The 22969-nt window shown below is 28.4% G+C and overlaps 1 protein-coding gene across 3 annotated transcripts in view; it reads right to left on the reverse strand.

Moving 5' to 3' along the window:
- Positions 1–22969, reverse strand: part of tay (tay bridge) — a 494398-nt gene that overhangs the window by 56817 nt on the left and 414612 nt on the right. For all 3 annotated transcript variants that reach the window (XM_067276200.1, XM_067276199.1, XM_067276198.1), the window contains 3 exons: positions 21806–22008; positions 10954–11004; positions 622–732 (listed from right to left, as the gene is read on the reverse strand). In XM_067276200.1, the coding sequence (XP_067132301.1) occupies positions 622–732; positions 10954–11004; positions 21806–22008 (365 nt within the window). The remainder of the gene's footprint in view (positions 1–621; positions 733–10953; positions 11005–21805; positions 22009–22969) is intronic.

Below are 22969 nucleotides of genomic sequence, written 5' to 3' on the forward strand. Positions count from 1 at the left end.
TAATATTATGATATGTTAGAATGAACTCTGTTACTTATTGAAATATCATCATTAACAGATATTAAATTTTTTCTATGCAAACTTCTGAAAAGATCAAATGAATCTATATTTGTAAAAAATATCTTTAACCTTTTTCAATAATTTAAACACATTACAGTATATTTGCAGTTTCTATGAAAACTACACTTGTAATAAACCACAATACTACTACTCAGACATTTAACACGCAGTACAATTTTAATTTTCTAATGTTTCTGGTCATCTGAAACAACCTTCTTTGGTTTTGATTTGTATATTCATATTTTAATTTATATACAAGTTCAACGTGTGCATTTAAATTTTCATTGTTCTAAAACAATAATATTTGAAATCAACTTGTTCCAGAATGCATTCCAGGTATCATTCTTCTTTTAAATTGAAATTGATTTCATTTGGTCCTGAAAAAGTCATTTAAGATAATCAAAAATGCTTGAAAATTTAAATTATACTGTGTGTTAAAGGTCAGAGTAGTAGTACTGCAGTTTCTCTTGTAAATAAAAACAAAATTGACAAACTGCAAATACAATAATTTCTAATTCTATCGACGTGATATCTATCAAAAATAACTTTAATGCAACTTACTTTTGGTTGAAATGCAGCTAAATGACCAGGAGGTGCAAAAGGTGTAGTAGCTGCAGCTGCACCACTGGGAGCTAATAGGGGTGACAATCCTGGATAACCAGCTAAACCCAACTAAATAAAAAAAATATTAACAGTTATTGTATGATATAAAAATTAAAACAAAATTACTGTTTAACATTTATCGAACATTTATCTATTTTTTAAAATTCAAAATCGGTTTTGAGAGTTTAGAATTAATCCAAATCATTATGAAAGTTTTAGTTATATTTTAAACTCTTTTCATGTTAAAGAATCTATATTTGAAATCTATAAGACTCATTCATTTATGAATTTATAAATATGGTTTTTGTTATTAATATTATCATAAAATTGCATTGGTAAGAGTGATTTTTGGCAGTAAAAGTATATTGCCAATTGATTTATGTATGTTATTAAATAAGCTAAATATAAACATTAATAAATTATCATTGAGTCAAAATAGCCAATTACATTTTTCATAATAGCAAAAAAATATATATAAATAATTTTAATACACATATATTAAAAAAAAGTGTGTGTGTATATATGTGTATGTATATACAGGGTGGGCCAGCGAAAACGAAACGGCAGAATGTTCGTGTTCGTCCAAGCAAAGCGCTCGGACAGGTCGATTTTACTCTCGAGGGGACATCTTTTGCAATAAAGTTTTTGCGATTCTGAATATTAACTAAACAATCATTTTTTTCGAATAAATGCTTTTTTAGTTAATACAAAATAAATAAGTTTTTAAAATTTTTTGTTGTCTGTTGCATTCAGAATCGCAAAAACTTTATTGCAAAAGATGTCCCCTCGAGATTAAAATCGACCTGTCCGAGCGCTTTGCTTGGACGAACACGAACACTCTGCCGTTTCGTTTTCGCTGGCCCACCCTGTATATATATATATATATATATATATAAAGATAAAGATTCTCTGAAGTGGCAGTGATTTGAGCTTAGCTATAGCCCTTAAAATGATAATAGATGTATCTGGTGACCATATGAGATCTATTTTATCACCTTCCTTCCTCATGAACTGAAACAATAACAAGGTAGTTTTTTGTTTGTTTCTTCAGCACTGTGCTAAAGAAACAAAGAAAACAGGAGGACACGATTTCAAATTTGTAAAAAAGGGAGTTTTCTCAAAACATTTCAGAATAAAACATACAAGTTTACCATCCTTTAGTTTATTTGTTTTTCTCAAAATTGTTCTTGCCTATCTATCTTTTAGAAATAATAACAATTTCAGTAGGTAAGATTAAATATATAGTTAATGAGGAGTTTATTGTAATTATTGTCTATCTTTCAGTAATTATAGAGAGAATGACTTTATAATAAAAATGGAAAACCAACAAGAACAACAGAAAATGGTAAAAACTGTTATACAAATATTATCTTACAATATCTTTTGTTTAATTAAATGAAGTACAAAAATTTTTAATATATCCATTTTATTGTTATAATGCATAAATTATATAAAATATAAATAAAAAAATTCATAGCAAATCATTGTCTACATGACAATCTCAAGAATATTTGAAAATTAATTAGAAATACAAAATTTTTCCAAAATCTAATTGCAAGAATTGTAAAAAAAAAAAAAATAAAAATAAACAAATGAAACAAATCTCATCATTAAAGCATTTAAAATTTACAATATTGATTGTAGAAAAGTAATCATTGTTCCTATGGGCATGGATCATGATCATCTAATTGATGTGGCATCATTTTTGGTTGATTGCAAATAATACAGCTTGTTAAAAATGTGAAAAACAATAGTTCTTTTTATGGGAATATAAATTTTGTATTATCCCCAAAAAATTTTAACCGTCACTGCAGATTGTTATTGTTGTGCTGTATGAGATAACAAGTGTCTTTGGTTCCAATTGAAGAACAGTAAAAAGAACATGTACAGAAATTGAATGAGAAACACAAGAAAATGGAACTTGCCCCCCTTTGGTAATATCCAAGTTATATTGTTATTTTATAAATTGCTTTGTTGTGAGTTAAACAATTTCATTATGTTAGAAAATTAACAACACACTATCAACATTACAGAAAAGATTTATTTATGCAAATACTTTCAATAGTATTTCAATGCTTATGCACGAGGAACAATTTTAAAAAATGTCCTTTACCATTTGTATTCCATTTTTCAAATAGTAATGTTCTGTTCTTTGTGCATGATAATATTGCCTGAAAATGGCAGTTATAAACTATTGAAAGTACACGCATAAATTTTTTCAGCTATGTGCAAAATGAATATACCAAAGAGAAGCAATGCTTATGATTTGCATGGTAAATGGAAATAAAATTTGTTTTGTTATGGTGAATAATAAATGCTGCTGTAACCATAGTATCTTTACAAAAAAAAAAAAAACAAAAAAAAATTAACTTGGAAGATCAATTACTGTCCAATAAATACATTTTAACTATGTTTTGCAGCATAATTTTATAGGAACGAGTTAACAACACTCTTATTAAAAAAAATAATGTTGTGGTACTGTACATTGGTATTTTTTGAATCATGAAAGTTGATCACATCCCATTATAAACTGGTCAAGTCTGCTATATATAAACAAAAAGAAAGTGAAAATGAATGCATATTAATTGAAAATGAATCATACTGATTAATGAAAATATAATCATATACTGAAAATAACACAAGAGAATAGAAAATGTCAGTTGGGATTGAACAAAAAATATGAATTTTGCATGAGTTGTGATCCCATGGACAGAGGGGGGACATCCCCCAATATTCAAATTGCCCGTTCCTAACATATACAAAAGTTAAAAGTATAAATGAGTACTGTACACAACAATTACACCATATTTTGTGTATCCACTCAATATTCAATAATGAGAAATTTTTCTTATTCATTGTCATTGAGCAATCCCCCCAAACCCCAACATTTATACATACAATCCCGACGATGTTTTGGATCAAAAATAGGACAGCATGATTTTAGTATAATAATTTGATCACCTAAAAATATAATTTTAATCAAGTTTTGTCACTGAACTTTATTTACTATAAAAATGATATATTTCTGGAGATTCAATCACTTTTTATAAAGAAACAAGCAATTATTTACTGTGACATTGTCAAAATGGAGGGCTGCAATTTTTAATAATATTTTAAAAAATCATGTAACTTCTGGTCCAACTAGAAGTTTGTATATAGTTAATTTGGTCCCTCAGTCCCTAAGCTTTCTATATCTGGTCTCAATTTTCATCTGTTCTTTCTTGAAATTGATGAAAGACAGATGGATAGATGGATGACAGTAGGAATTTGGAGGTCAGCAATTTGAAATTGCAGCCCAATAATATAAAAGTGGACATAGCTTGTTAAAGATTGTATGAAATCTCTACAGAAATTGTAAAATCATTAACAGATTGGGAAAAAAGTTAATTTTATCCTAAATTTACATCAAAGCACGAATCTAAATAAAAGTGAAAAAATATGAAGTTTCCACAATTATTGTGCTACAATTTTCAAACTGCATATCAGTATATTCCCACTGTTGTGTCAGTTTGTCCTTCATTATTCTCAAGAATGGAGTTAGATAGTGAAAATTGAGACCAGATAGGGGTTAGATGCCCCAATTTACTATATACAAACTTCTGGTCAATCAATTTCAATTAGAATATAATTAAAAATTATATCTTGCATTGTAACAATGTCACGATAAGTAATTTTGATTTTTTATTAATATGGATCATCTGGTCAATCTGAATTAGGTAGATAAGGTATTTTTTAAATTTACTGAAGGATTATAGAATAATCTTCTGTGGATAACTCCTGACTTCTATCACTCTTCAAACTTCATTAAACTGTACTAAACTAACAAAAACTTTAGAAAACAAATACCAATATAAGTTTAAAAGCAAAAGAAAAAAAGACACTTTAAAAATTACAATTAATAGTGATGAAATTGAGTAAATAAAATATCTTAAATCCCTTTTGGAATGATTTTTAGAGATTATGGAAAATTGTATACCAAAACTGTTCATTGAATTAGTAAAACAAAGTGAGAGAATTCAATTATGTTATTTATTTAATTTAATTCCCACATCCTGTTTTGCTAATTTAATTTTGATAAAAAGGAAGTAAGCTAGATAATCAAATCAGTAAAATCCTCATTAGCAATGTTCAAGTAAATAGCTATAGAAAATATGATCCTCAATATAATTTATGGAATCTCATTATTTTGTTTAGCTAAAATATATTTGGTTAATAGATATCTCAGACAATTTTCCATTCCAAATTCAATGTCTGGATACACCTAACACACAAATAATAATAATCTACGTCGAGCATTTTTCTACGGAATGCACGTACTCTGCTTTTTTCATGCAATATTTTTTACACGGCGTTCTTTGGAACGTATCCACTGCACATAAAGACGAATAGATGTACCTTCTCGGCAGTAAAAACAGGCCGAACAATGACGGCCAGTATAATTTCCACTTTTGATACTTATACTGGCAGGTATCGATACTTTAAAACTGATACCGATATCGCTGCTTTAAAGCTACTCGTGATACCAGTATTGATACTTTTGTGGTATTGGGACATTTCCAGATACGACAAGTGCTTAAATTGTAATGGTGACTACATATAAAAATAACTGGTCTTGTAATAATTACTTAATAAAACTTTTTCTTTATGATTACTGTTTTTTTTTTCCTTTTTTATAGCCAAACATTCTTAATTTTCTGGACACCCCTCATATTTAACATAATCTGAAAGGAGTTTTTAAAAGGTTGAATTAGCCAAATACCTTGTCTGGTTGTTAAAAGCAGCAAAAATTAATTATATTCATTTATATTGAATTTATAAAAAGTGAATAGAGAAAGATTCTGCTACCAAAAAATGATGGAACTGTGGTTATTGCTAATTTAGTTTTAACATACAATTCTAATATATTAAGGTCTAATAATTGTAAAAAGATGATAATTATTAGATCTTGATTTATTAGAATTGCCATGCTATTACTAGTAAAGCAATTTAGATTTACAAAGATTTATTTGGTTTACGATAATAACGTTCACTTGAACGTAAATTTTATTTTCCGAAAATTATAAAATTTGTATTATTTCACAAACATATTCTCATTTTCTAATTTTATGGCGAGAGATAAATTATTATATTTTGAGATTATTAAATAATAAGTTATAATCTGTTCTAAGATAATCAAAAAAGCACTTTTGACAAATATACAAAGCTACTAAATTATTATTACAATTGATTTTTTAGCCTAAAAAATTATAAAGAATGTCAAGAATATAAGGCATTCATTTTCTTAGAAAAATTTATTTTAATTTCAATTTTCACATTAAATTCATGAAATTTAAAAAAAAAAAATAAAAATCTTGTTTATTTTTATATTTAAAAAAAGTATAGTTAACTTGTTGTTTATATTGTAATATTTCTCACACAGTTTAAAAAGTAATAACTGAAAATCAATTTATTTTATCAAAATTAATTAAATTTTTTCATTCAAAATTAATTAAATTCTTCAACAAATATTTTTTTAATAAAAAAATAATTCTCTTATTTGGGAATTTTCTTTGCATAATTATATTTTTTACTGTTGTAATTTATCTGCTAAAGATTGACAACTGTTTTTGGCTTTTATATTTCAAAAATCTTGCAAGACCACTCCAATGTTTTCTGGTATTACGATTAAGACGGACACGATGTTCTAACTGAGAATTACCCGTCTCAAATATTATCATAAGTATCATTCTAAATGAATTGATTAATGAAATTACATTTTTAATCATTGATCTTAAGACAAGATGGTAAGATAAGATGATAAATTTATTTTATCTTTACTTAAAATTTGTTAATTTAATTTTTCATATTGCAACCCCAAAATAATCTGCTTGACTAGGTTTTAGTTGACTTAAAATATTTATTACATTTCCAATATTCAACATATTATTTTATACTTTGGAGGACATTTATTATTTATTGCAAAACCTTTCATTACTTAGACTAATGAAGCAGTGCTTTTTGTTATTTAATACTTGTTTTTCACTACTAATCATTTTGATTCTGTTTATGTTTTTGATTGGCTCCATATATACAAGTTATTTAGCAATTACATTACAGTTATTATTTAAAAAAGTTATTATTATTATTATTTGCACAAAAATAACTATACTAAATATAAATTTGAATATTCCCTTATCAGAATTTATTGAATTATATTTATTTAATAATAATACTCTTTTTATTTATATAAAATATGAAAACAATTGTGCGCCATTATTGTAGGTCTAGATTTCCCAGAATAAGGATGAAAGTGATGTGCTAAATATTGAATGCATCTCATTCTGTAATCATAGCTATGCAATGAAGTTACAGCAGCAGTAATGCTGTGTAATAACTGATGTATCAAACTCCAATTCATACACGCTTACAATGTTGATATCAATATTCTAAAATATAGAATATTAAAATACCAAAGGAATTTCAATATCAAATTTTGATTTAGCACAACACAACACTACACAGTAGTAAGTAGTAATAAAATACAACAGAATAAAATTTTCAAAAATTCAAACATTATGTCACATGATATCATTTTTGTTTTTTAAAATCACATGCACTGAATGAAATAATAAAAATAATTTACATAAAACTTTTAAAAGGCAGCATTAATTTTTAATGAATATTTTCATCTATATAATTTGCCATTATCATGTTTGAATGTAGGCTAAAAATTTATTAAAAATCTAAAAATCTTAAAAATTTAGTCAAAACATTTGACTTTAGTTTAAAAGCTGAATAAAAAGGAGTCTTAAAACAGATGTCAATTCTTTGGACATGATATAAATGAATTATACACCAAGTTTGTGAATAATATAAAACTAAATAAGATATATGTTTAATTACTCATTTACCCATTAAAGATAATGAAAAAATTTACTTTAGTACACTAAGTTTTTTAAGCTTTACTTGTACTACAGAGAAATGGAAAGTTGTTCTCAATATTTCAATTTATAACAGGTCAATACACCCTCTGCATATATGAAGAATTGTATGTATGCCTGTATCATTTCTAATACATAATTTATTTAGGTTTATGATTATATTTAAATTTCAAACTTTATCATTTATGGTAATTCAAATATCAAAGAAAATTTTTTTGAGTAGTTTTAATAAATTAGTTGTTCTTTATTATACCACAGCTTCTTTTTCTTTTATAATAAACTGCAAAACAACTTAATGATTTGCAGTATCCATTATTTCTAAAAGTAATTTAAACACAAGAAATTGTAAATCTAATGTAAACCATCATGTGTTGGTATATTGATCATATTTTATGTATAAATGCTTTTGTAAACTTTATTCATTGACATGGGTTAATATTTTAAAATATCGAATTTTCATATCTGAACCTTTTAGTCATTTACAAAATAAATACTAAAAATTAGAGTTGTGTAATTTTATACAAATCTTTTTTCCTTTTTTTTGACATGAAAGCATTCAAATGTAGCTAAATTGAAAGTTAAAAAAAAAGTGTGTGTATGTATATATAAATGTGTGCACACACAATAATTGGTAAATTGTGATCTATATATATTATATGTTCTTTTAACATTTATTTCTGAGAGCAAATTTAATAAATCAGAATTTACCAATTATTAAATTAATATGCCTCAGTGTCCTTAACTTATTATAATCTTATTTTGTCCATTAGTATGTGTGTAATAAGTCCTGCTAATAGACACGTATACTAGTGTATGAAATAAGATTTACCAATTGTTGTTTTCCAAAAATTTGCCAGTTTTTAATGCTATTTTGTGACTTCTGCTTTTTACAGTAGATACAAAATGAAAAACAATGACTACAATCTTATTATAATTTTACTACATTTGTGCCTGTTATAATGTGGGTCTTGGAGCCCAAAATGTCTGTACAGCATGCTAATATGCATTTCCCGTCTCCTAATTTGTTTGGATTTGGACTGGCTGGATTGGATGGCCTGTCTTTGAACATGTGTTTGGATACACTTTCATAGTGAAAGTATTTACGTCAAAAGTGAAGAACAATACTATTTGGAAAAGGACTGTTTTAAGAAAAACTCAAGGAAAAAAAGTTGGTATCTTTTTGCTTGGATCAATGAAAGGGTCATTGTGAAAAAAAGACGACAACTACTTGGTAAAGAAGAGAGATTAGAACAAAAAGGAATGTTTCATGAGGAGCATAATGATGGAATGTAGATTTCACATCCAAAATGAAACACACAATTGATAGGAAGCGGTCAGTGTGTCCAGTTCAAGTAGATAACTATTTCTATAAATATTCCCTGTCTATCTGTCTTTCCTACCATCTCAGGTTATTTAGACCCAGTTCATAGGACTTTTATCCAAAACTTGGATTTGTCATCTCATCTGGGATAAGCACAAGATCTATGTTCTCTGCAATAGCTTCCTTCAGATCATTGGTCAAATGATCATAGAATACATCTAGAATAAAGCATGACTTTTTGTCTCAATAAAGCATCTGGTCTGCTTGTGTATAAACATCTAACCAGTCTTTAGACATGTTCATCATCATCCAGTCATTTGGATTACAGAAGATATAGATCCCTTTGTTATATCAACTTTGGCACTGTTTTCTGCCTAAAAGTCACATGGCAGTAACTTGAATCCACCACCTAAAAGGTGGTTCTCACTGGCATAAATGTGACATAAGTACTTTGATGTAAAAACGTTATATTTTGTATTGTACATCTGACATACCCAATTCACATACAAAGAGGGAAGGTATGCATAAAATCAAAACTGCTTTTTTTGTTAACAGTTCTTATGAAATTTCAAGGATTTTTACATTATTGAGTTGTATCGATTGATATATCTGACTTATTAAACAACAGTTGCACTTCCAAGCATCAATAAAAAAAAAACTGTAAATGCAGCATATGTATCAGTCATAATCAAACCTAATTGATTAGGACATTGATAGAATATGGCTGCCAAATTGTATACATTCGGTAGCCACATTGTTAAATAATGATTTTTGTTGTATGCTTGGCTGGCTTTGTCAGATTTACTGCTTTATGTTGCATAAGAAAGTGGAATTCTAGTCAACTTTAATGCTGTACAACAATCATCATCTCTACACCAGAAAAGTGACATTGTTTGTATCATTACACCAGCATATTTGCATCATTCCATTTCCGATCCCACTGAATAGTTTTTAAACTTATCATATTTTTTTACAATATTTGCATCATGTTTTATGCCAGTGGGAACTAGTCTTAATACTGAATGAACATAGTTCAAGTTTTTTCATTTCCATTTGTTTTTTTTTTTTTTAATCAAAACTGATTTGGTTTTGTTGTCATTTATTGTAGTATTTCCTGCCATGTTGAAATATACTGGAGTTTCACCAACATTTGTGATTTGATTCAACAAACACTGACATTCCTTAGACAGTTGGATAACAATGTTGGAAGGCCATCAACTTTTTTCATCATCATTCAGCAAACACTGAATGGTTATGAAGTGCATGAATGGCAGAGTGAAAATCTAAATTGGTGCATAAATCTCAGTTACCATGCAAAGCTTGCTTTAAACACTGACCTACTGTTAAGAATTGCAGGGCATATAAGTACTGGTATTTTTTCATCAAGGAAATTTCTTAAAGATGGGAAACATAAAAACACTAACCTTGAAACGTTCTCTTGAGCAATTTTCAATGCTTTCAACTTAACTGATTGTTTCATGATTGTTAGATTCTTGGCACAATTCTCTTTGATGAATCCTGCCAAGCCCATTGAATCTGCCAGTCTTCAGATCTCTGAGAGCCTTACATATGGAAGCCTCATGTCCTAATTATTGATCAACTTCTTCAATGCCACATTTTTTGTTTTTGTTATTCCAAATTTTCATGCTGTTTCATAATTGTTGTGATTCTGAGAATATCTCAGAACAGTATATTTGAAATCTGAGTTCAAAAATGTTCTAATTCCTTTGTTTAGTTGCCAAGGTGTTGGGCCTCATTTTCAACAGAATAAAACAGACCTCTATCGGCAAGATGCTGTAATAATGCTAAGTAGATAGGTTGTACTATATGCAGGATAAAAAACTTGCCTGCATGTAGTGTGATACATTACTTTTAGAAGAAGAAATTTCAAGGAAAAAAATATCATTTGTTCTGTATTCAGAACAATGCAATAATAAATACTAACTAATAATAATAATTATTATTTTTTTAACAATAATAGTTTCAGATTAATATTTAACATTCATTTTTCCAAAATTATTTGACAAAAATAAGTTACAAAATACTTACTGCATTCCTACTGTAAAATGATGAGGAATCTAGCTTGGCAAACTTGTCATACTGAAAGAAAAATTTCATTGCATCAGGCATTGAAAATGACAATTACAAAACAATTTTGACTTAATTATTTTTAATATTTAGAAATAAAAATATTAAAAAGTCATGTTTTTTACAATTTTTTGATCTCAAGTCATAATATTTTTTGCTAATTTTTTCAGTTGTGTAAAACAGAAAAAAAACCATTTTGTTGTAATCAAGAAAATGAAGATGAGAAAAGTTCTAAACTAAAATTATATACAATAGAATATGCTTTCTTTAATAAAAAAATAATATCACATATCTCATTCATTAACTAATTATTAAAAAAAAAAAAGAGAGATCCAAAAAAATTTCTGTTAATATATTTTTCAATTATAAATCTGAATGTTTATGTATTTGTACACATGGTAAATTCATAAAGTTCTGAGACTGTTTTCTTTAAACAATTACATAAGACTAAAGCCTAGTCTAAAAATTCTGGCATGTTCAATGAACATCTTTCCTTTACTCTAAGAATGGAATCATCAATCACATGATTATATGATGAATACTGCAGACATCAAAGGAATGTAATTTTCTTATGTTCATTAAAGTGAAAAGGTGTTACATTTTGCACAATCTAATACAATCTCTACAAAACTACTGGTATAAATTAATAAAAATAACTGCAACTAGATGTAAATACCAATGAACCAGCTAAAATAAAAGAAATAAAACAAAAACAAATGTTTTATTCCATTTTAAATGGTCATTCTCCTGTTAGGAAGACTATTTAAAATGGAAGAAAACATTTGTTTTGCTGGTTCATTGGTATTTATATCTAGTTGACAATGAGTTAAAGTTAAATCCTGCCAGTATTTAGAAAAATCTGCCACTGAAACTTTCAAAATAATACAGAAAATTTATGGGAAAAGTGAACTTCCTCAATCAAAAGTGTTTCAAGCAGTTTCATGTAGCATGTGTAAGCTGTTTCAAGAAGGCCAAGAATCACTTGAAGACAGCTGTTGTGTTGGATGGCCAATATTTCAAAATGAAGAGAATATGAAGTGTGTGTTAAACTGTGGTAACAGATTAGCATATAACAGTTAACACAGAAACAGAGATGGTTGGAATTTTGACCAAAAGTTCTAATGAAATTCTAACAGATGCCCTGAACATGCACAGATAGTAAAAGAGTGTTCATGCTTAATAGATTATTAAACAGTAATGACCATACAAGAATTTTTTGGGTCACTACATTGTTTCTTGAAACTTTAACACAGACCAGTGCCAGGAAGGAATAAGTATCAGTGGTGATCTCATCAATGCAGCTGATAAAAACCCTAAGCTTCTGCAAAAATCATTACTGGAGATGAAATAGTGTTTTCTTCAGAACCAAACATCAATTTCAGAGATGGAAGTCTCTCTGAAAATCAAAAAATTCCAATTGGATTCCCCAAAGAATAAGGTAATAATGGAGGTGTTTTTGACCTGAGAGACATTGTTCATTATAGGTTTATTCTGCAAGATGCTGTTAACAACAACAAAGCACTTTTTGCAAGTGTTGTGGTGTTTACAAGTAGCAATTTGAATAAAGCACTCAGAATGTTGAGTGAGTTAAAAATTGGGTACTCATTCATGACAATGCTCCAGCTCACTTCTTACTTAAGATTATTTAGCTAAAATAGAACAACATTACCTCCACACATTCCTTATTTGCTTGACCCCACACTTTGCAATTTTCACCTTATCTAGAGATAAAGGTACTGTTAAAAATTTTTTAAGATGAAAGCATCTATGAAAGATGCTGTGGAATAGGTCATCAAAAAATAGTTCCAGAAATGTTATAAATAGTTCTATAACCATTAGTAGAACTGTGTCTACAGATACACAGAGTATTTAAAAATTGGCTGTGTTTAAAATGTTTTCTTATCAATACTTTAGACAATACAGCATCGGTGTTGAAACTTTTTGAATGTACCACATATCTATATTGTTTGATTAAATAGTTTATATCTAATATAAGAAAGTGACATTGCTTCACTTAGTGACATAAAATGTTTGAGCAAAAGTAGACTTCTTACAGTAAAATAAAATTAGTGCAGATTAAAAGAGTGCATTGTATATGCTACAAAAAATCCAAAATCAAAATATTTTAGAAGTTTTGTGTTGTCAAAATTTGACCTTTTATGCCAAGGAATCTGAACTGGCAATTAATTTACACATCACTTGCCTAATTTTAAAGGAGTTTCTTATTATTAATTTTCTCTACATTATTTTAAATTACAAAATTTTCTTTTGTCTTATCATTGATTATTCTCTACTGAATTAAAAATTGTTTTCTAATAGTTATAATGACTGAGTGGCAAACTAGATTCTTTTTCAAAGATATCAACAAACCTTGATTTTCCAACAGCAAAAACTTTTTATTCAAGCAAACATGCTTTCAATCATTTTAAATGATCATCTTTAGGCAATCTCAAAATAAAAATAGATAGTTGATCTAAAAAAACAAAAAGCTACCCACATTTAAATTCTAAATTTCACTGAAAACATTAATGTTTGTTTTTGTAAAATCAAAACCCATTCACACTTTTCCAGCAAATGGAGGTTTATTTTAAAAATTTTATAAATAACGTCATCAAATGTTTGAAACATTCCAATTTGAAATTTTGAAGTTTGAAATCTGAACAGGTTTATAAAATAAACTGAAAACATTTGTTCATTAAACTCATTTGCTGGAAAAGAGTGAATAGTTTTGATTTTACAAGTTATCTGTTCCAGTTTTGATATATTTTGTAACTAGCAAATCAGCCTGGCATTGCTTGGGCAAATGACTTGGATGATTTGATAAATATTGTACATTTGGAAATTAAGTTATTACTATCAAAAACAAAAACTCGCATCTAAAATAGTACAGTAGAAATTGTTCCTCGGATTAAGCCTTAATTCTCTCCCTCTTCCTCTGCAGAGAATTTTGAAAAATTCCTTCTTAGTGTGCATTCTCATTGCGTACCCTAACTGTGTACCAAATTTCACCTCTTTAGGTTCAGTGGTTTGCTCTGGGTGATGATGAATCACTCAGTCACGACATGTAATTTTATATATTTAGATAAATACTTATAACTGATATTGTTTATCTAGAGAGTTACTGTAAATTGTAATATGAATATGAAGAGTATTGTGAAATGACACAAAATGCTTGGATTAAACTCTGCTGAAGACAACTGGAAATAAAGTTCTTAGTAATAGTTGTGCAGTGGCGTGCGGTGACATTTGATGATAGGGAAGCTGTGTGCTGGTCTTGGATAGATTCGAATGTTTTCGCCATGGAAGCTATCCTGTATTCGACAATAGTGCTTCCTTTGGAATATGCATATACAAAATTATATTCAAATATACAATAGTAATTTTATCATTTTTTCACATGTAGTATTGAAATTTGTAATAAAGATACATCAAATTAATATTTTATTATAACCACATTAAGTAATTCAAAGTACATTAAAATATGAAAATAATCACACAATATGTATTTATATTTTAGAAAATACAAGGGAAGCTGTGCTTCCATGGACAGCATGCCACTAATAGCTACTCAATAAGTTACTACTGTGTGTAACCAGTAGTGGATCCAGAAGAACCCAAAAGGAGGGCTAACCCCCTTGGATCACCGATGTGTAACAATAATTATAAATTAAATATTTCATAAAAATGTTGCTGCACTGATTTCGAGGAATTTAAGATATTAATCATTAAATATTTTTCTATTTTTTAACCATATGAAAAACACAAGAGCAATGTATATACATTGCTTTGTAGAAATTTGTCATTTATGTAATTCTTTTAAAAATATATAATAACATTTCTACAAATTTTAAACAAAAAAAAATATAATTCAACTATGAATTTTTTTAGTTTTATAAATTGTTTTAATTAATTTTTAATATAGTAGAGTCCTTAAATATATTAAAACAACGTTAGATTAATTGAACTGTTGATTAAATAAAAATATCAATTATTAAACCTTATTTACAAATTTTTAAAATTTATTTTAAATTAACTCACATGTTTAAAGTTTGCATTCAGATTACTACACAAATTTATTCTTTCCCAAATGATTAGAAGACTACAGGATTTTCTCTACTCTGAAAAGCACTATACAGTACTTTTTTTGCATTTGTAGTTTCATAAAACAAAATTTTATTTCAAAATAATCAGTTTTATAATCTATTATATTTTATAAATAAGGAAAGATTAAAATATTGTATGCAGTATATGATTTTATTTTATAACTGAACACATCTAATCACTGAATCCGCTAATCATTGAAACTAATATGCAAAACAGAAAACTTTGAAGATCAGTGGCGTAGCGAACATAACTGGCAGCCGGGGCATGACACTTTATTGGCGGCCCCATCCCTTCTCCAGAAACACATATAGTTTGTCTTGGAGACCATTTTGGTGCCCTCTGAGAGTGGTGCCCGGGGCATGATACACCCCCTTGTCCCCCTCGCTATGCCACTGTTGAAAATATAAAATCATCCTAAAATTGATATTTTTTGACAGATTTTACTCATGTAGAGTGATCAAACAAAAGCAGAAATTTCAAGAAGTAAAGCAAGTTTGATATTGTGAGTAGGCAATGCAACAAGCTCTGACTCACAGCATTGCCAAACTCTAAGTATTTCTCTTAAGTTCTACTTTTGCTTGATCACTCATTATTAATATATTTGGTATTGTACAATTTCTGAAAGCTGGGAGAATTTTAAGCATAATTTAAATTATTGTGATATATTCATCAAACAGTTGGAAACAAAAATAGAATATGCCATTGGACACTATATATCATGCTTGATACTATTATTTTTTGCCCCAAACAGAAAATTCTGGAAAAATTTCTCATTTGAAACAAGTTTTCTAATAAATTGAGACAAAACTACATACAAAAAGTTGTCTGTAATTTTCCAAATTATTACTTTTATGGAAAAGCCATTTCTAATTAGTATTCTCTTTGGTAGATTAAGATCTCCTGAGACTGCCAAGCGCAAAAGATTGGGAGTATCTCCGCATAATTTTACACCATAAATACACATTATTAATAACATCTAATTATAGCTATAAAATTATTTATAAATCAGGATTAAGGCAACTCAAAAACAGATAAAGCAATATCTGAATACAACCATGGGTTGCTTACTGAAACCATGAAATGAATGCACACCATATCATTTCCAGTTATTACGCAAAAGTTATTAAGCAATAAATCAAAATTAAGGAACTTTGTCAAGTCCATTGTGTTTTTTCCTGCAGCCCAGTCTAACTCCCATATCTTGTCTCTCCATTCCTTATTATTAACCATAGCAACTTATCAGCAAGACAACAAGTATTTTGAAGGCTGTAGCAGCTGTGACCAAATAAGCCAAAAACAGAGATTTTCTCATTTTTATATATGCACATGAAAATACAATATACAAATCTTGTTTACCATATTCTGTTCTTATTTATACTTTTCAAATTAACAACTATTTTTTCTATTAAGTTTACATACTTTCATCTGTCGGTATCATTTTTACAAATGATTAATTTTTCATAAGGTATGAAGATGAAGTTTTTACTTCATCTTCATACCTTATGAAAAATTAATCATTTCCTTTCAGAAAAATTGCAGTGTTTTTTGTATTTAATGTTAAATAGAAATATACTGTATTTGTTAAATAAAATATTTCTTTATTTTTAAATTTTTACGTTGGATAATTTGGTATTTTTTATTTGCTCAATTAAGTAGCAAAAAAGATCAGGGCCGGATTTACATAAGGGCATTTGGGGCCTGTGCCCAGGGCCCCCACAAAACTAAAAAAAATTATGTTTAAACATAATTTTTTTCTATTACCGCGACAGCCTAGTGTGGCATAATCATGAGGGCCACAGGCAGAGAAAACCAAACCCGGGAAAAAACCTATGAAACATCGGAAAATTTCGGGAAAAAATTTCACATAGGTATTTTTCAGTTATAATTAGTTTTACACAATAAAATATATGTATGTTTATAATAACCTTATTTTTAAATGAAATTTACAACTTCCTAGTTGAAATCTAATTGAAAGTACAGTATTTTGTGTAAATTTTCTAAATCATCAAATTTGCCTACTCTTAAAGGGGAGACCCCCACCGAATGTGTGTCCAGGGCCCCTGGATTGGTAAATCCGGCCCTGAAAAAGATGACACTTTAAATGTAGCAACTTTCATTCCAAACAATTGGCAATATGGCTTCCATCTCCCCAGGATCTGGTAATCATTAGTTATATTTGATATATTGCTGTAGAGATTTGAATAAACAAAGTTTCTAATTAAGTGTATTTCATTGTATCGTAAGATAATGCCCAAGACACCAGTTACAGCAGCTCTTTGATTACGTGGATTTCCCAATGAAGGGTTTGTAATGGAAGATGGAAATTTGCAGTGTGAGTAATACAATACTATGGTCAGCTACAAAAGGAAATTCAATGTGGGTACACAAATTGTAAATACAAAACATTGTAAGGGCAAGAGTAATAGCAGCAAGCAAAGAATCAAGATTCTTTGCTTTCTGCTATTACTCTTGAAGCTACTGAAGGCAAGATTCTTTGCCTAAAGGTTTACTGCTTCTGGAAACAGTAAACCTTCAAGATGTCAGAAAATGGTCTCCATATTCTGTTGTGGGAATACCCTTGAACATTTTCTGTCACAAAATATTGGAAACAAAGATTTAGCTGACATTTTGCTGATACTAGATGAGTCGATGTGAAAAACAAGAAAGTTGTGAATGCATTCATTGTGTGCCTTGGAACCTATAAACCATCCCATCTAGTGTTTGCATCTCTCAAACTTTTGAATGTTGAGTTAGACACTTTTGTTGGACTTTTGACAGATGACACTCTGTATATGAATGTTTCTGCTTTGAAACTCATGCCAGTGTGCATGAGATTGTTCCACACGACATGCTGAGCACATGTTACACATTTAGTTGCAGAAGAAGTGCTCACTAAGAACAGCATCCTAAACAGTTTCATCTCAAGGATGAAGGCAGCAAACAGAAGGCATTTGTTGCAGCTAGCGCTATCTGCCAAGAACCACTCTTTAGCACTGCCACTTGTACCAGTTATTACTTGACAGGGGAACTGACTAGAAGCAGTTTTGTACTACCATAAGAGGTGGGATGTTACAGTGACATGGATCAGAGAAAATCAGACTATGAAAAGAGCAGTATTGCAAGAGCTCAGCAAGTTACTTGATCAGTCCCAACTTAAAGAACAGCAATGTGCAGTTGTAAGCCAAGCTGAAGCCTTATGCAACCTGATCAAGAAATTGGAGTCACAGCTTGGATTCAAATCCAGTGTTGTAGGAAGTGATATTTGGCAAATTCTTGGAGGTATTCAGGAACTGTTGGTACCACTTGATATGGGTTCCAAGCTCTACTCCAACTTTATCTAGATAGCAAACACCCAGCAAGGCAGTTCTGAAAAGAGCTTGAACTCCTAGATCCAAATCATAACCAAGCAATGGACAGTATAACTTCTCAATTATGCAATTCTCCAAGAAAGAGATACCGAAAGAAGAGATAGCATACTACAATACTTTGATCAACAATGAAAACAGAGTAGTATGAAGTAATATAACAAATTTCTGGAAGCACTATGTGGGAAATACCAATTTTGAGTCAGCTGGCATTAAAAGCTCTGTTACTTCCTGCTAGCAGTGCAGATCTGGAGAAAAGTTTTTCTACCCTGAACCATTTGACACAAAAGAGATCATCATTTACCAAGGAAAATTTGGACATTCACATTCACTTCATGTTCAGTTACTGATCTGGTGAATTCAGACAAAAATATACAGTAAAAGTAGTATCGAGAATCAGGTAAACCAATATAAATGCAAAGAAAATTTGGGTGCAGAATGCAAGTGTAATTAAAAAATAATAAATTAGGCAGAATAAAGCAGAAAATTTCTGTCTTAAAGCATAATATAGCAGAATTTTTATTTTTTAAAGCAGATTTTTTTTTTCTTTTAAAATAAAGCAATTGCGGGTTGCCTTAATCATGATATACAACTGTAATGATAAACTGCTTTATTTTTTCCAATTTCATCCATCCATTGATTATTCTGAACTGTTTGATAAAGTCAAATAAATCTGATAATTTTTCTCATCAGATATATTCTTGAAATTACATTCTATGAAGGTTCTTAAGCAACAGTTAAATACAGTCCATACAGTACAGTACATTAGCACAGTTGAGGCCAAAGTTTTAAATGTGAAAACGTGTATGTCAGACATTCAGCGCCACTTTCCTGTAAGCCTAGAAGTTTGACAATGGTGTTTGGAAAGTCAGTGGAATCATGCTCAACTTTCCAAACACCATTGTCAAACTTCTAGGCTTACAGGAAAGTGGCGCTGAATGTCCGACATACACGTTTTCGCATTTAAAACTTCAGTCTCAACCTCACTATTAATTCAAATATGACCGATAATATCTGTTTTCAGTTTAAAAGTTCTAAAAAATTCTAATTGGAAAATTAATAATTGCATATCACAGTTATAAATGATATTGGCTATAAGAGAATTGCATGTTTGATTGAAACATCAAACTCTCATCTCTCTAGTTTAATAAGATATTAATAATTGTGTGATATATCCAAAAAAAGTAGAAGGCATTCAAAAACATTCATTTTTATGATGATTATGTATCCAATTGTTTCACAAAATATAAAGTTTGACTTCTGAAACAATGATGAAGATATTGTTTCTGAATACATTACAGTACAGAAGAAAAATATTAAAATCCATTATGAACTCCTATTGGAAGGATTCCATTTTCTGGTAGGGTGATTACAATCAAAAATAAAATATGATTCACATTTCCATATTTAGGAATTTAATATATTATCTCTGCCTATAATGACATTAATTATTTTGAAAAAACTGCTATTGCCAAAATTGTTAACATGTCATTGTATAGTTGTTATTGTTTGACAAATTTTAAAAGAAAAAACAAAAAGACTTCTGTAAATAAATAAATTGGCAATGCTTCTAATAATACAGAATAGCTACTGTATATTGCAAACAATCAGCATCATTGTATTCTTTCCTATTGTTAATTCTTACTCTTCATGTGACAACAGTTACAATTGAAAGACCCTTTTCAAAATTGAAGTATACTATAAAAAAAATTAAGAAATATGATAAATGAGTTGAATTTTAATTCAATTTTACCAGTACTAAGTTTCAAATATTAAGAAACTCACTGAAGACACATTAAAAAGACAATGAATAAGCTTTCTTATGAAAAAATGCTGGAATTCAGTATTGTATATAATTGTATTATATATACTCTGGCATTCAAAAAATCCTAGACAGATGTTTTACAATTATGTGCAATTAATAAATTTTCTTTTCTCATATGTAAACAATATTTTGACATACAGTAGACTTTTAGTCCACACAGTGAAAGTGTAGACACCAGTCAGCCTGAGCTGGAAGCATCTATATGTCAGATGAAAAGGGTGGAAGGAGACTTGGGAGTTAACACATGGATCTAATCTCTTTCAGCTGTTTTGTTTCTTATAGTTTTAAAACGTTTTCATATTATCATTATCATAAATAGTTTATTCTTTTACCTTTTTTTTTTACAAATTTTATTACTACGATCAATGTGTCAACTCCCATGTGTCTTTGCACCCCTTTCATCAGATATAGACTCTTCAAGCTCAAGCTGACTCATGTCTACTCTTTCACTGCACAGACAATAATAAATAGTTGTTGACTAAGCTGTAGTGTATTTTCAAAGAAATTTATAAATACTGTACATTTGATTCATTTCAAAAATAGACTAATAAGTGTTAATTTTTAAAAATTTACATAAAGCATTTAAAACAGCATTATAAAAATTATCCTGTATTTACCAATTATTGCTTAATTTAAGAAAATTGTTTTAAGTATATTTGCAATTTATTTATTAATATTTCTGTTAAAATCTATTAAGCTATAATACTATTCAAATTCATTTTTCATAATTTGAAGAACTGGATTTGAATTCTTTCCTAACAGTTTTTACAAATTTTTCTGTCAAATCAACGAGAAAAATACCTGCTAGTAAAAAACTTAAGTCTGCAGTTCTCAGCATTGATGATTATTATTGGCAATAAGTTTATCCATAAAGATTAGCTTACTGTTTAGCTTAACTAAATTCATTAAAACATTTCTGAATTTATGAAACATACAAAAGATATATAAATATACAAGATGTAATTAAACTCCATACTAATATTTTAGAGATAGATCTAGGATCAAAAATAAGCTTAAAATTTCTTGAGCAGCAGATAAAAAAAATATTTATTTATTGAAAATTTTTGTTTAATTTACTTTTGATAATACTAATTTACATATACAAGTACAATAGTTTAGCAGTATGTAGTTGCCATTATTTGCCATCTCATATATGCCATTTTCTATAGTTTTAATAAATCAATAAAATTTTAATTGTATTGAATTTTTTTAATATATGCTAACTAATCATAGCACACATTCAATTCTTTAAATATTTACATTCTTAACAGTTTGGTAAATTTGAAGGTCAAAGATTCATCATTGTTAATTGATATTTTGTTGACTACTATTCAGCCAAAGATCGCTATTTGATGCATTAATGAAGAAGAAAGTAATAACATAATGTTATTTGGTTATAAATACCACAAGAATTTTTTTATGCAGTCATATATCTTATAAATTTTCTCTTTCACTTAATTTAATTTAGATTCTAGTTTCAAATAAAAGAATAAATAATTAAAATTTTTAAAACATTTACCAGATGTGTTGTTGCTTGTGGAACCAATGATCCACCAAGAGGAGGAGGAAGGAATGGTCCATGTTGATGAAGATTGCTATGATGATGATGGTGTTGATGCTGATGCATTTCTGATCTTAAATAAGGTGGGGGAGGTATATTTATAGTACGATCCTGGGAAGCTAAAAATCTTGTGTCCAGCTCTCTTCTTAACAGATCTTGATCTATAAAAAAAATGTAACAAATATTTTTTACATGTTAAAAACTATATATAAATCTGTATAAATCAAGTCTTATTGTAAAACAATTATTTGAAAAAGTAGTTTTCATGAATAATTTAATATTTTTAGAAATTACTTTGTCTTCATCTTCAGAAGTGGTCTTAAATTTTATTTCATTTTTTACAATAAGATTCAATTATTTAATTTTTAAAATGTAAAGTTTGTATTCTAAACCCAGTAAAAATTTTTGGTACAACTCTTCATTTATTTCATCTTATTGTAAGTGACAGACGAAGTAAACAAATCAGGCTTAAATTTGGACATCTTGATTTTTAAATTCTAAATTTTTCCCAAAAGTACTAAATAAATAGTTTTTTACTGCTGTTATTTAGAAAACAATCAAAAATGGTTTTTTGATATAAAATTACTTTACAGAAGTCGTTCCAAAAATACTAAATAAACAGCAGTATTTTTTATTTATAATTCTAAATTTTAGCTAGATGAATTTATTTCAACTTGTTAGTATTGTGTCCCTTAAAATAAAAATTATATATTGTTATTGTTATCTGATAAAATATGTAATTTATAATTTTTGATTCTAAATTATAAAAGGTATAATCAATATTACATCACTGACCTACTAAGTCTGGATCAGCTTGAAAATGAAAGACAGTTTGACAGATCCAATATGTTATTACATATGATCAAACTAGCATCAGTCTAGTCATCCAATGTGATCTACAGCCAGACAGTTATAGATTTATTACTAATTCTTTGTCAATTGTGAACTAAACCAGATTTGATCCAAATCTTCAGTTTAATGAACTAAAACTATCATTGCAGTAGCAATTCAGTTAACATACAATTTTTAAATTAATTAAACAACATTTTATGGCATTAATAACTAATAGAATAATGTTTATAAAACCAGCTAATTTTTATTTGGCAGTTTAACATGTTATTA

This window comes from Centruroides vittatus, unplaced genomic scaffold, assembly GCF_030686945.1.
Source record: "Centruroides vittatus isolate TY-2023 unplaced genomic scaffold, ASM3068694v2 contig_680, whole genome shotgun sequence".
Taxonomy (NCBI): Eukaryota; Metazoa; Arthropoda; class Arachnida; order Scorpiones; family Buthidae; genus Centruroides; species Centruroides vittatus.